Source organism: Adiantum capillus-veneris, chromosome 23 (genome assembly GCF_014529385.1).
Source record: "Adiantum capillus-veneris isolate H3 chromosome 23, ASM1452938v2, whole genome shotgun sequence".
Classification (NCBI taxonomy): domain Eukaryota; kingdom Viridiplantae; phylum Streptophyta; class Polypodiopsida; order Polypodiales; family Pteridaceae; genus Adiantum; species Adiantum capillus-veneris.
In genome coordinates, this window is record NC_140953.1 from 57,242,656 (window position 1) to 57,257,877 (window position 15,222).

The following is a 15,222-nucleotide window of genomic DNA, read 5'->3' on the forward strand; positions in this document are numbered from 1 at the left end:
TCACAATGTAATGTATTAAGAGATAGTTTTTCACTAATTTTAGGGATATTGAGGGAAATGTGGCAAAATTGAAAGGACATTTTAGAAATCTTAGCAAAATTTGCTCGAGTTTGAGAACCATTTTATAAATTTTTAAACAAGGGTCTTTCGGTAATTTTCGCTTTAAAAAGCCCCACTTTCCTATTTTTTCCATTTATTGAACAATTCAATGTGAATGTGCACATGAAGTACATGGATGAGAAGAGATAATGAAAAGGGCATTTTCTTTTGTCAAGTAGATAATTATCACAACAAGAAAATTGTCATAACTCATGTCAAAGAAAGAAATACACCCTAATAATTAAGTAAAAAGGATATTCATACAGGTCCTGAAAGCTTCAAGTACATTATTTACAAATCAAATGATGAAGTATGATACCCCAAAAGAAAACACACGAACTCCTTCCCATTCTACACAACTCATTTGTCAAAAATTAGACAATAAGTCAATTTCTTTCTTATTTTAAAAAGTATAATGTATTCATAATAATGGCTTCAAAATATATATATTCACTGCTTTCATAGTGCAATGAGACTTTAAAGAGAAGAAAACGCTAAAGAGAAAATAAAAGAGAAGAAAAACAAAAATGTATCAATATGAAGTAGACCATCTCTTCATATGGACACAAAAAGTCTTTTGACTTTCCACCTTCATGGGTCCTTTCATTTCCAAAACTCACCCTTCACTTATGCATTTACGATGTTTTCAAAGGTTTTTTATTTTCCAGAGATTGGGGAGACCTAATGTCAAAAAATTTAGAATAGTCACCCCAATTAATATACAAATAGGTCTATGGTTAAGACATATACAAATACAATATATACGCCAACTCATTTACGCTTACAAATTCTGTAAGGGGAGTTAATTTTTACCCTAATGAGATCATTTCAAAAGTCTACCACTAGGGTAGTATTCGACGCTAACAGCCTATCAAATATCATGGCATGTGAGGATAACCATATTTCAGACCATAACAGACAACCAATGCTTGTCGTGTGCTGGAATGTCCGGATGAAGGTTTGATTAAGTAGCTTTTCTTCTAGCTGCACTCTGACAATGTTAGTCAACCTCATTTTTTAATTTCTCTTCAAAGCAAAGTAAAAACTGCTTCTAGAAATTGCGCATCTCTGGTTGATGAAGACAAAGTTCAATCTTACTGATGCAGTATATGGGAAAAGTGTCTCAACTTGGTCTTGGGCCAGTTACCAATGGTACCCAAAAATAGCTGGTTGGAGGAGAACTAAATCTGCTTTGAATTTGAGTGAGAATAGTGTTAAGTAAGTTCCTGTTAAGAATTGAGGAGATTTGCGCAAGGAAACGAAATTTTCCCCAAAATCCAGCAAACAATTGTTCCCAGATTTCTTATTGATCTCTTCAAAATCCAATGTATTACATTGTGAAGGAATAGACACTTTCAACTCGGCTCCAAAAGCACAAAATGCTCTCTGGAAGACATACACTACCCAGACTTGCAAAAATTTACTCCATAAAATACATGAACACTTCAAGAGATTTTGTAACTTGGATTTACCAAATTGTCTAGCCCTGCTACAACTCTCATCGACTCTATCACATCCCCTACCTTCAGATCTGCTAGAAGCTCTTCATTTTCAGTTGCATAACCAAACACCGCATATCGGCCATCAAGAATGTTTGCATTGCTTGGAGTGAGCTCACTTTCCTTCAAGAGCCAAAATATTTGGCTGGAAGCTGAATTATTCTCAAACTCCTGATAGCAAAGAGAGAAACAATTCATGAAATCCTTCACAGAAACCCAATCTCACACCAAAGAAAAAACTAAGTAGTAAGATGAAGTCTTGTGACCGCCATACAGTCGCACGTCTATTTGGTCATGCATATATGTACACATACAAACATGTCTCTGTGTGTGTGTGTGTGTGTGTGTGTGTGTGTGTGTGTGTGTGTGTGCGTGCGCACGCGCACATGCAAACAAACATACAGTTCAGTGTCTATATAGTCATGCATATATGTAAACGTACAAGTGTGTGTATGTGTGTGTGTGTGTGTGTGTGTGTGAGAGAGAGAGAGAGAGAGAGAGAGAGAGAGTGAAAGAGAGGAGAAAAAAATTTAACGCCATAGGGACCGCACCAAGAGACCTCATAGATCTCTCCGTCAAGTCTTGACCTGTTACTCAAGAAGGAACTGGGATACCCAACATACCACGCTTGGGTGATAGAAAGATTGTTCTGGTTTCCTCTTCACCCACCTTCTTTTTTTGTAATGTGTCCTCTTCACACACACACACACACACACACACAAACAAAGGAAGAGAAGCTTTGACATTGTATTCTTACTCACGAGGGACCTGTGATAAAACCAATCTACCACACTTGCGTTAGAGAGAGATAGAGAGAACAATCAGAAAGTTTATTGATTCACACACATCAAGCACCATGCATACACACACATCCACCCACGGCAATACGCCAGAAACCAAATCAAGCTACCGCATTCCTGTAGATAGGCCAAGAAAGCTGCTATAAAAGTTGGCCATCCTCTTACCTCTCGAGCCATAGCAAGGGTCCCAAATGCATTAAAGGGGAGCTTTGTTGTCGCCTTGTATCGTCCAAGCTCCTGTTGTAGTACACAAAACAAAGCCTCTTACCAATGAAATTACCAACAATGAATTGAGTTAGTATGTGACCATCTGTCATATTACCTCTAGGGTTTCTTCATAAACAGGCTGCTTGTCCCCAACTACCATTATTTCTAAAGGTATTGTTCGTATCTTGCCAGTGCTTGGATCAACAAAACCTTCAGAAGGTCCATCTGGATCACCAGTCTGCACTACAAAGCCATCCGCTGCAAAGAGCGGAGTGTCAATACTGATATGAAAGAATAAGACATCTAGCAGTTTACCATGGCCTTTTCTGCAAAGAATAGAGTGCCAACACTAATGATATAATGCACAACGTATAGTATAGCATGGCCTTTGCACATCAGAAACCTGTTTTCATGAGTCTTATGGTGAAATGAAAATTCTAAAAGTTGCATGGAAAGGTGAAAAATATGATGAAAGTAACAGTGGTCTATCTCCTAAAATCAAGCTTTGTTTTTCACAGGGTTGAGCAATGTATGCTTTCAAATTGGAAAGCCAAGAGCCTCATGACATTGGAAAAGGCATAAGTTCCATGACATTGGACAATCAAAAGTCTTTGTATCCTCTACATAGAGAGGCTGAAGACACAGAGCGCTCCTTTTTATTGTACCATGGATGTACTATTGTCACGTGACACATCCCAACCCTATGTGTCCGTGGACAAGCTACACCACAGCAGGGTTCAGTCAGTCCAGCCAGTTTAGATTAGCAGTGATCTAGCACTTTTGTGAGTCTATTCGTAGACCGTGCATGTCCAATCACTTAGCAATAGATGCATATCCTCCGGTTGCACACAGCATGATCATCAGTATTCCCCTGAGAATCCATCAGATTCAGTCAGGGGAATTTTCCAGTGCATTTAGCCTATTTTCCTATTTTTGGTTATTTTCACTTATTATTTTTAAGTAACTTCCCAACAAAAGTAGGTAGGGCAATTTTGCTAAGTTAATAAATAAGCAAACCCAAGTTAGCACTTTCTGGCAAAAGAGGCAGCAGGAGCTTCGCGCTCAACAAGCAACTTCTCAGCAGTACCCCTTCAAGCACCTTGGCGTTTTTGGAGATCCCATCCTCGCCCACCTGCAAGATCTGGCGTTTTCAGCCTTGCCTGGATCGTCAACACCACCAAAACCCTAGCGCTAGCAAATTACTGCCATCGCCAACAGATTCATCAGCATTGCTAGCGTTTTCCCCAAATCAGCCCATCAACGTTTTTAGTTTTCTGTCCCAGATCAGCATTAGCGTTTTTACTATTTCAGCCTTGCATCAGCGTTTTGACTTTCAGCCCTAGCCTGCCGCAGATACACAGCATTTTCAGCCTTTAGCAAAGTAGCAGATCAGCCCCAGATTGGTTGCAGAAGTTCCCCATCTTTAGCCCAAGAAAACGCAGCCAAAACAGTCATTTTCAGCCACCGAAACAGTCTCGAAATTCAGCAATTAGAAGATCTCAGATTTCAACCATCAAGTCGTCGTCGTCGTCGTCGGCATAGTCCCATTGCATCAGTCCATTGCATACACATTGTACACCTTTGTGCAATCAAAGTAGACCACTCTCGCCGACGAGAGTGGGGCCTTCGGAGGAGGGTTTTACAACGTCTCTGGTGTCGTATCTCTCTTCTCTTTCTATCTCTCAGTCTCATACACTTGCACGCACAATGTCCATTCACTTTGTTGTGATCATAGCATTCTCTCATTAAGAACAGAAGGCTCTCCCTTCCATAAGAACAAAAGGAACCTTGAGCACAGTTCGGAGCTCTCATCTTGAGCAAAGCGCAAACAATCATTCCGCTCCACCTTACATTGGTACCAGAGCTTTGGAAGTGTTCTGCATTACTCAAGGAAAGAACCACAAGAATTTTTTTTGCTTGTTGCGGTCGCACGAACCCAAAGTTTACTTGGCGGGGCGATTCCTAATCGTGTTTTGTTGAAGAGTGACAGGAATCCCAAGAAAGAAGGGCTTGTCCAGCCTCCCCTTGTGTCTCTTTTCACTAATTGAGAGCGGACCGTGCACTTAGCGGCCGGCCAATCGACGTGAGGTGGGAAAAAGCAACCTTGGTGTGAGCGCAAGGCCGCCAAGGGGTGCGCCCGCAGAAAAGGGTGGAACTCGAGTGAAGAGAAGATCCTTCTCCCACACGATTTACAAGCAAAAAGGAAACCTCAAGAACCTCAAGACCCTCAAGAACCAAGTTCCTCGTGAACTTAAGAACCAAATATCCTAGTGCATGGTCGTCACCCGAAGCGGAATGGATACTTCGCATACATGTGATGAGCATGAGAGAGGCGACGAAGGATTCTCCCCACCAAGAGATTTTTCCAACCCTCCCCCTTCGCCATCTATGCCACGAGTTGTTCTAACTCCTATGGAGATGATGGTCAAGTCAATGATGGACATGATGCTAGCACAACAAGAAGCGACTCGCGTCACTTTGGAAGCGAATCGCGTTGCGTTGGCACAACAAGAAACCAATCACCTTGCTTTCGAACACGAGCGCGATGAACGAAATGAACGAAAAGCAGAAAGGGACGCCGAGCGTGATGCTCAAAGGGAGCTATACACTCAAGAATTTATTTCCCACGTGCTAGCCTCGAAGACCGAACCACCCAAAGATCGTGGGAGTTCATCAAGTGACGCAAGCCACGACACAGATTCCAACCATCCAGTCACAGAGAAGTTGACTTTCAGTAAGTATGACGGTAAGATGGATGCTACAGTTATTCATTCTTGGTTGCATCAATTTAATGCTTATTTTGCGACAACTAAGAGGATAGAAAATAGCAAAGTTTTGACGGCAACTATGTACCTTGCCGATGATGCCATCAATTGGTACCACGCATGGCAAGAGGCACAGCTAGCCGCGCACCTAGAGACAGCCGACGGATTCACACCCCTTTCCTTTGATTGGGCTGATTTCCAAGACAAGCTCAAGGCGCAGTTTATGCCACCTCAGTACCTCGCACAATTGAAGGACGATTGGCACGCTCTCAAGCAAAATGGTATGCCGATTATGTCCTTTTCTAATCGTGTTTTGCAGCTAGGTACCCAATTACGCATGTCGGATGATGAACGCAAAGAGGCAATCCTTTTTGGATTAGACGACTATATCAAGTTCAATGAAGAAGTCTTCAATCCAATCGATCTCAACAAGGCGGTAGCGATTGCTCTCGCACAGGAGATAAAGCACAACAAGGGAAAGTCTAAGGAGAACAAGACTTCCACAAGTACCTCTCAAACTTCTAATAACCCTCAGAATGGTAAGAAAGGTAAGAATGGTAAGAATGATAACTCTTCTAACCAATCTTTCAACAGTCTCTCATCAAAGAATTCTTCCAATGAATCTAAGGGTAAGGCTAACACAATTGTTAAAGCTAAGCTTACTCCAGATAAAAAGGTAGCACAAGGAATTGTAGGAGGATACATCACTTCAAAAGAACAAAGCACGTATTCTAAGGAAGGTCGTTGTTTTCATTGTCACATTAAGGGTCACATAAAAAGAACATGTTCTAAGCTTGAATCGAATGAATCTAAAGAACCCACAGCACCCACTACATCTGTCAATGCAATGAATGATAACACGATTGTGCCTAAAGTATCTCAGGACCCTCCCATTGATGAATCTCTCATTAAATGTTATGGTCGTACGTCGAGGCACCGTTTTGTCATATTGTTTGACCCAGGTAGTATGCATGATGTGATCAGTTCCTCTCTTGTTGAGAGAGCCCGCCTCGAAGTTAGTCCGAGATCTCCTATCGAGATCTCTGGCTTTCGTCCTGGTATGGGCGTTCTCATCACGGAGGAATGCCTTGATGTGTTGTTTGCCATTCAACAAACTGCCTTCACTAAAAGATTTGTTGTTTCTCCTCTCTCAGGATGTGATATGATTTTGGGCATTCGATGGTTTCGTGAGACTAACGCTCTCATTGATTTTGAGGCTAACACTTTAACTCTCAATGCCAAAAGTGATTCTCCTACTGTCTTTCATGGAGCGGACATTGCTTATTCTCCATCTCTCATTGCTAATATGCAGGACAAGATTGAAAGGATACGAGATAAGGAGATTCTCTCAATCTCTTTTTCTCCACAGCATGACACACAGAATTTGCATGATTATGAGAAGCATGAAGATTTGAATGATAATGATTTGGATGATAAAGACAAGCATGATGAATTGCATGAAGATGATGTGATTGTTCACAAGGATGATGTGTTAGTGGATGCTTTTCCTAGCGAAGCTAACCTCATTGTAGATTCAATCAATCACGAAGATCCGATCTTGGCTTTCGAGTCGAGGTCCAAAGAACCTCCACAAGACGATTCGATCATTCAAGAAGAAGCGATCTTGGCTCTCGAGCCTTGGTACAAAGAACTTTCACAGGAAGTATTATGTGTTCGCATGATTGATACGCACGCATTGTTCGAGTATTTCATTCGTGACGGTTTCCTGTATTTTAGTCAACATCGTTATGTAATCCCTTTTCCTAGGCATGACATACTGTATGTTGAGCACGTTTCTCTCATGGATAAGCGCGAGTGTATGCGGAATTTTCATGAAAAGTTGAAAAGTCTGTATGTCAAGAAGTCACATTCTATGTCTCTTCCTTGGCATGACACAATTATAGAAAGAGCACATGATAGTATGCACACCAAGCATAGGCATTTCCATTGTGATTTGCCACAGTTGATTGATTTTGATCAAACAGAAAAGATTCGATCTCATTGTTTGCATGTGTTTGATGAACGGTTTGTCACTCTGTCTCTATGTTCATCTACATTGCATACACAATCTTTAGCATAGACAAGATTTTTTTCCTTCACTTTACATGGAATGGATATGTTCATGGTTTTGTGTTCGAGATGGTTTCAGGAATTTTCAGCCATGCAGATTCTTGAAGACGACAGAAGCAGATCTCTAGACGAAGTTGAAAGGAGATTCAAACGACTTTGTGTCGCTTTCGACGCAGCCCAAAGAAGCAAGCGTTGCAGGCCTTTATGAAGTTCAAGTATCGCTCGACCCACACAGCAGAGTGGGCCGACGAAGAGTCCCTTCCAGGATTCCGGATGTTGTTGGCGATCTCCCTCGACGCCATACAATTCAGTACCAGTACCTCACTTTGAAAAGGAGGGTATGTCACGTGACACATCCCAACCCTATGTGTCCGTGGACAAGCTACACCACAGCAAGGTTTAGTCAGTCCAGCCAGTTTAGATTAGCAGTGATCTAGCACTTTTGTGAGTCTATTCCTAGACCGTGTATGCCCAGTCACTTAGCAATAGATGCATATCCTCCGGTTACACACAGCATGATCATCAGTATTCCCTTCAGAATCCATCAAATTCAGTCAGGGGAATTTTCCAATCCATTTAGCCTATTTTCCTATTTTTGGTTATTTTCACTTATTATTTTTAAGTGACTTTCCAACAAAAGTAGGTAGGGCAATTTTGCTAAGTTAATATATAAGCAAACCCAAGTTAGCACTTTCTGGCAGAAGAGGCAGCAGGAGCTTCCCGCTCAACAAGCAACTTCTCAGCAGTACCCCTCAATCACCTTGGCGTTTTTGGAGATCCCATTCTCGCCCACCTGCAAGATCTGGCATTTTCAGCCTTGCCTGGATCGTCAACACCACCAGAACCCTTGCGCTAGCAGATTACTGCCATCGCCAGCAGATTCATCAGCATTGCTAGTGTTTTCCCCAAATCAGCCCATCAGCGTTTTTAGTTTTCTGTCCCAGATCAGCATTAGCGTTTTTGCTATTTCAGCCTTGCATCAGCGTTTTGACTTTCAGCCCTAACCTACCTCAGATACACAGCATTTTCAGCCTTTAGCAAAGTAGCAGATCAGCCCCAAATTGGTTGCAGAAGTTCCCCCATCTTTAGCCCAAGAAAACGCAGCCAAAACAGTCATTTTCAGCCACCGAAACAGTCCCGAAATTCAGCAATTAGAAGATCTCAGATTTCAGCCATCAAGTCGTCGTCGTCGTCGTCATCGTCGTCGTCGTCGTCGGCATAGTCCCATTGCATACGCATTGTACACCTTTGTGCAATCAAAGTAGACCACTCTCGCCGACGAGAGTGGGGCCTTCGGAGGAGGGTTTTACAACGTCTCTGGTGTCGTATCTCTCTTCTCTTTCTATCTCTCAGTCTCGTACACTTGCACGCACAGTGTCCATTCACTTTGTTGTGATCATAGCATTCTCTCATTAAGAACGGAAGGCTCTCCCTTCCATAAAAACAAAAGGAACCTTGAGCACAGTTCGGAGCACTCATCTTGAGCAAAGCGCAAACTATCATTCACCCACAGAAAGAAATATGAAAACTTAAAACAATTCGATTCAAGGAAGCGCCAGTCACAAAGTTCAAGCTATGTGTACATGTATACACACAATAGTCATGCGTTTGGAAATGGAACATCCAAAGAGACCTTCCTACAGCACTATTCTGGCCCAATGTTTTCCAAGACTTACCGTCAAGCTAAATAAAAAGCGTAGAAATTTCCTCATTTTCTAAAGCCTACAAACTCGTCAAGTTCTTCAAAATTTGACATATAGTGAGGGGGCATTCAGACAGCACGCCAAAGACCACCCGCAAAGGAAGCATGTCAAGGTACCAATTGGTTGATAAAAAGGTGTGCAGGCTTCCGGACTCGCACAAACTGGATGGCTTCATACCCTCAGACATGCGAAGTCCAGGTGCTTTTGCAGCTGGAAACGCGGCCGAGCTTTGATCCCATGCCCTTGCGCTGAAAAGGGGTTGAGATCAAACCACGCTGCCAGACTTGATTCGTTGCTTCTGTAGCACTGTTTTTTAGTATAAAATTTTATGTGCACTGTGAATGGGTGGACTTTGGGCAAGGCTTCGGCCAGCGTTGCACATCAGGCACCCTGAACCTGTCCTAACAAAAGCCGCCGTTTGTCCCATCATGCTGCTCCAGACACAACAAATCAACGATGCCTTAAAAAGCATCTGTATTTAGTTTGTCTGCTCATTGCTCAAGCTGGTATACAAATGTAGGAGTTACATGTACTCACATACATCAATCCACCCAAACTGTATCTCTTTTATCTCAAAGAATCAGACTTTTACACACATATAGAAAGGTTATATCCTGAGTACGAACAGACATGTTCCTGGTCATGTTCATGACAAAGCTTCATTATGCTTGTCAACAAGCCTACTAAAGTTCTGATGAGGTCGAGAGTATCAACCAGGTCAACGAATCTTATAGAAGGAAACAGAGGCTTCCACCCATGAAAGCAACAGAAGCGGTGTTGCATTTCTAGGCTTTAAACAGCCGCAATTCCATAGCAATACCAACAATTTTGATCCGTTTAGGAATGTTTCACGATTAGGACAGAACACGATGCCAAAAGCATATTGATGAGCACTAACCTCTTTGAATCTCCATGCCATCATAGAAGTGTCTTTCAACAAGATCCACAAAGTTTCCTGCAGTTACAGGAGCATTGTAGCCATCCACAACAATTTGGAAAACCACGTCCTTCAAATTTGGGTTGTCCTTGACTTTGACTTTCATTTCCACCCTTGCTCTGCCCTTCAATAACGGTTTGTTGGCATACTCCTCTGGCACCTCAAATGGAAACTTGTCTACCATAGCCTCTTCCACACTGCAGAAATGCAATGCCCCAGGAACATTTCAGCTGCAGAGCATGACAAAGCCCCCAATGAGAGACCCAGACAGCCCAAGAAGTAACAACAAATGCAAAAAGAAGAGAAATAACCACCCTAGAGAAAAGCGCAACATTTAGGAAAGCTTACAAAACTGATGGTTCATGGCCTAATTGATATTAATTGAAGCACAAAAGCTCCAGTACAATGCAGCTCTTTAATGAATTATGAGTGACCTAGTGTTTTTGCTCAAAGAAGCCTGGAAGCTTGAGAGACAAAACAAGATCATGGGCAGGGAAAGCCGGAAAGCAGGAAGCAACGAGGATGTCAAAAGTGCCCAAAAAAGATGAATTCTAAGCTATATAGGTAACAAGAGCCACCCACGTGTGTGTTCCTTCTACCTTGACAACTCTCCCAATTCATCAGCCTTTACTAAGTTTGGATAAAGGGCCCTTCCCTTCATTGTTAGAGAGTAAGGCTCCTGGGAGCTCACATTTTGGTAGCACATCTCCATACTGGTCGTTTTCCTTAGTACTTTATCGTGGGGTCTGTGCTCTAAGGCATATCGTGCAGACATATAGAAGAATATTCCTCATGGAATAGTTCCCATAACAACTACTGTTCCCATGGATGAGTATAAAGAATTCAAAAGAAAACCACCTTGTATGTTATACAGTATAGAGCTGCTCAAATATTGGCTTTACATGACTTACTCGCCCACAATATAGAGAAGCTCCCTCTGCTTCGGTGCAATGGCTTCCCTGTCCTTGTCCTCAACAATTTTTTGAAGATCCTGGAGACCGACTGTGAGCTTATCTATTAATTCTTGCCCTGCTTCCTTCTTTGATGGCGCCAGGTTAGCCACTATTGCCGATTTGTTCTGACTAAGCGCTCGTGCAGCCTGTCTTGTATTCTGCAGTAGACATAGGCATAACAAATGACATTATACTGAGTATAAATTTCAAGGCAGTAACAAAACCAGTAATGTCTATGGAGAATTTACCCGTTCCACCGGATCAAATGCCTTGGCTCCTGCCAACTTAAGGCTTTCACTTATGTCTTCAAGCGACTTCTGCACATCCTTAATAGGCCTAGCATCAATGGGCAGCGCATTTCTTAAAAGGGCATTAGGATCTTTCACAGGTGGCCCTGAGATAAGTATAGCCAATTCATCAAAAATAGGATTGATAGCAAGTGCATGAGCTGGCATTATTGACAATTGCATTGAAGCAATTGTTACTGATGCCATCAAGCATACTGCACAGTTCTTCACAGCCCTCAAAATTGAAAGCTCGTCTTCTCCCTTCCCCTGCAAATCCAAGAAAATAACCTTGGATTAATCCACTGCATATGGAATTAAAAGTTCTATCATGTGCACGCTTGAAATAAATTCTTTAAAAACAACCCATTTCTAACAAGACCTAGATGTGCTCGATTGACATGTGCATTCACAATCAGTCTGTTTACTCAAATCCCCTACTTATCTTGACGGCAAGCTCAAAACACTCAAACACGCCCAAGAGAAAAACAGAGGTTCCATACTCAAATATGCATCACTCACGTTTTTCGCAGAAAACCAAAAATCATCTCTCAATAGGGACTCCCTCAATGGCTTGGCCTTGCTAATCGCCACATCCTAGGAAAGAGAATAATAGCAAAAATCACACTCTTGTGACCCCATCGGTGATAGACACATTGTACACCACCAAACCATTGCTTGGCTTGTCCGCTATCAAGCTTTTGTCTAGTGAAGATTAAACAAGTCTTATAGTATTATCCTTGAAGATGATAGTTTAATTGCACACACCGAGCTATTGCACCCCTAAAATCAGTAAAGGCATGCCACTCTTGTGCCTCTTGTTTCTTACAAGATCATAAAAATGCTCGATATACTAGTGACAGAAGAAACCTTTATGAAGGGCGAATCAGGGAAGCCGTATTCTTTGCAAACAGAATGTCTATGACTTAGCTGAAGATTATTTACGAAAATGCTACACAACAGAGACCAATGCATGACGTACACACATGTTGAACTATAGGAGTAATTGTAAGCACCACAGGATACGAGATGTCACATAAGTTAGCAAAATGACACCAGCTTGTAATGAATACCTATCCAAAATGACAATTACAAGTTTTTGAACCTCCCATCCATGTACTCCGCACCTAAGTGCCTGCAGCTTTAGCCCTAATGCAGCTATGACAGATTCATATATCAGACATACTGCTAGTTCGTGTTCCAGACTGCAGAGATTCCAAAATCTTTGCATGTGCAATCATCCATGCATACAAATATGGAGAATGAACTCACAATGTAAGACCCTAACCTGTGAAGCCGAGGCAAACGCGATGAAAGGTGGGTTGCTTCGTGTGGAGCTCCTGCTGCTGACACTGCTTCGACACAAAACAGGAAGCTCTGCACTGAAATGCTCGCCCCATCGAAGGGAAGAAGGAAGAGCATGAGAGGAATGTGGGCAACCTCCTTCACAAGAAGAAGAGGCACGCGCAAAGCCGCCAGCTGCAGGAAGCGATGAAGAAGGAGCTCGAAGAAGAGTGGCAGGAACCATGATAAGGCTATGGGCATCCACCCCTAGCCTCCCCCTGCGCGTGCTCGTCTGCGGGAGATTAGGATCAACCACGCTCCTCTGCTAGCACCATCTCCCATCCGCAAAGTTTCAAATTTTACATACACAAGCGTTTTCGCCACATCATCTAGATAGTGGATAAGAAGTTCCCCCTTCCAAATGGCCACATGCACAACTCTCTCTCTCTCTCTCTCTCTCTCTCTCTCTCTCGGCATGAGCACCACTGCAGCCATCGGGCCCAATTGATTTATGCAGGTGCGAGTCCTAACGTGGGGAGGCCGGTGTAGCTCAAGGCTCACCTTTCCCAACACGTTGAACAGGCATCTGCGTCATGCTCTGCTTGCTCTTCCCATGTGGTTCTCTTCTATCTAGAATCATCTAGACCATGGATCCTCCAACTGGCATCGCTGTTGTGCTCAAGATGGTTGTTGTCTCTCTCTCTCTCATGACACGCACATGCAACGCCGTCAGTGCCAAATCGATCATAGGTAATTGGCTGATACTCTCTCTCTCTCTCTCTCTCTCTCTCTCTCTCTCTCTCTCTCTCTCTCTCTCTCTCTCTCTCTCTCTCTCTCTCTCTCTCTCTCTCTCTCTCTCCTGTTGGTTTGTGCCACCCTCTGTTGCCCTCATGAGCCAGCAAACCCCCCCCCCCCCCCACACACACACACACACACGCACTTTATGAGTGCTCAAAATTGAAGAAACCCTCCCCTCCCCTCCCCTCAAAGAGCGCCGCGAAGGAGAAGGTGGACAAACCTAAAGATAAGACGACGCCGTACATTATGGACACCCTCAATGTCTTCACCAACCGGCTATTCAAGCTTGAGAAAGAGGTCGAAGCATTGACCAAGGAGAAGGAGAAATGGGAAGAGAAGAGAGAGAAAGAGAAAGAGGAATGGAAGAAAGAAAAGGTAGAATTGAAGGAGAAAATTGAACTCCTTCGGGTCTATATTGCATCCCTCACCCCCAAAGAAGGAGAGGTCAAAGCAAAGGCCAAGGAAGCCCTCAAGGAGGAGATCACCAAAGCTCTCACGGCAAGCATCAACGACAAATTGGAGGCCACCAAGGAAGGATGTGTCGGTGTAGTCAAGAAGAATATCAAAAAAGAGGCGAGAGCGGAAGCCCAAATAGATGAGGTGCTCATCATATATACAACCATTGAGGAAGAAAAGATGTGAGAAGCCCGCCACTTCAATGTACGAGTGACTCGCATAAAAGAAGAGGAGGGATCCACACCCGAGAGCAAGAAATCCCTATGCATGAAACTTGGGTACAAGGAAGAAGAGGAGCTACCCTTCTCCAAAGCTTGGAGAGCTGGCAAAGACCCACAGAAAAGAGCCCTCGTCCTCCAATTTGCCTCCGAGGAGTCTCGAACCTCATTCATCCGAAAGAGGGCCATCTTGAGAGGGATAGGGGGTCCTCCTATCTACCTTGGCGACGACCTCACAAAGATGCAACAAGACCATCGACGTGCATGCATGCCTAGAGTCAAAAAAGATCGCAAAGAAGGGAAGAACGCGGCATATCGAGTAGAGCGGCAATGGGGATCTATGGACACATCCAAAGAGGCCCAAGGAGGTGATGAGAGGACGAGAACTCATTCTCTTGACATAGACACATGAGAGCCCACAGTGGAGTCTACTGAGAATCCATGGCTTTCATTGGGAGTCCTCACATCGAGGAAGTATTCACCAACACACTACATGAGGCTCAGGAGGGGTGGCTATACTCTTCAGACAGGGACTCCATAGTAGAATATAGGTTTCCACGTACGACCCATAGGCCTACTACCTTTGGATTTGCTTTGAGCTATCACAAGATAGGGTCATCTACATTGCCCTCTGCTACTTCCCCCCTCGCGCTCCAGATTTGTTACTACAAAGAGGAACGGAGAAGAGAGACCATCCACATACACATGCTTGTCATATGAGATTATGGAGTACTCTACACTGGGGGAAGTCTTTCTCTTGGGAGACTTCAATGCTAGGACAGGTTGTGACTAGTGTGAGACATACGACATAGAGGACCCAGTGGCATTACATGCCACACAAGAGGAGGCTACCATGGGAGACTCGGCAGACATTGCCCGCATCATAGAGTATGGCCATCATTTTCTCAGACTAGGCTCTCACCACCGTCTCATTATTTATAATGGGATGGCCCAATGGCCCACTTCACGAGGGCTGACTTGCATACCACATGGAGCTACATCCCGGGGGGGGAGTACCGTGGATTAAATAATGGGATCAAGAGAGGCCACCCACCTACTTAGTTCTTTCACTATCCCGCCCATACCTATTGGAGCCGACCACATCTATCTTGCACTCTCTCTCACTGGGGACGCTACACCCCCCACATC

The 15,222-nt window shown here is 43.5% G+C and overlaps 1 protein-coding gene across 1 annotated transcript; it reads right to left on the bottom strand.

Moving 5' to 3' along the window:
* Positions 1–1,363: 1,363 nt before the first annotated feature.
* CYP38 (cyclophilin 38) lies at positions 1,364–12,957 on the bottom strand. Its single transcript, XM_086496299.1, has 7 exons — positions 12,606–12,957; positions 11,282–11,587; positions 10,992–11,191; positions 10,042–10,277; positions 2,721–2,863; positions 2,564–2,635; positions 1,364–1,769 (listed from the first exon to the last, which is right to left on the bottom strand). The coding sequence occupies exons 1-7, from the start codon at positions 12,843–12,845 to the stop codon at positions 1,545–1,547; spliced, it is 1,422 nt and encodes a 473-aa protein (XP_086352425.1). The 5' UTR covers positions 12,846–12,957; the 3' UTR covers positions 1,364–1,544.
* Between the last annotated feature and the right edge of the window lie 2,265 nt (positions 12,958–15,222).

Excerpts from the sequence above, each read along its gene's own strand:
- CYP38 (XM_086496299.1), bottom strand. The coding sequence starts at position 12,845 with ATGGTTCCTGCCACTCTTCTTCGAGCTCCTTCTTCATCGCTTCCTGCA. Across the intron at positions 11,192-11,281 it reads CATTTGATCCGGTGGAACGG|AATACAAGACAGGCTGCACG; the intron begins GTAAATTCTCCA and ends TGTCTACTGCAG. Across the intron at positions 1,770-2,563 it reads CCCTTGCTATGGCTCGAGAG|GAGTTTGAGAATAATTCAGC; the intron begins GTAAGAGGATGG and ends CTTTGCTATCAG.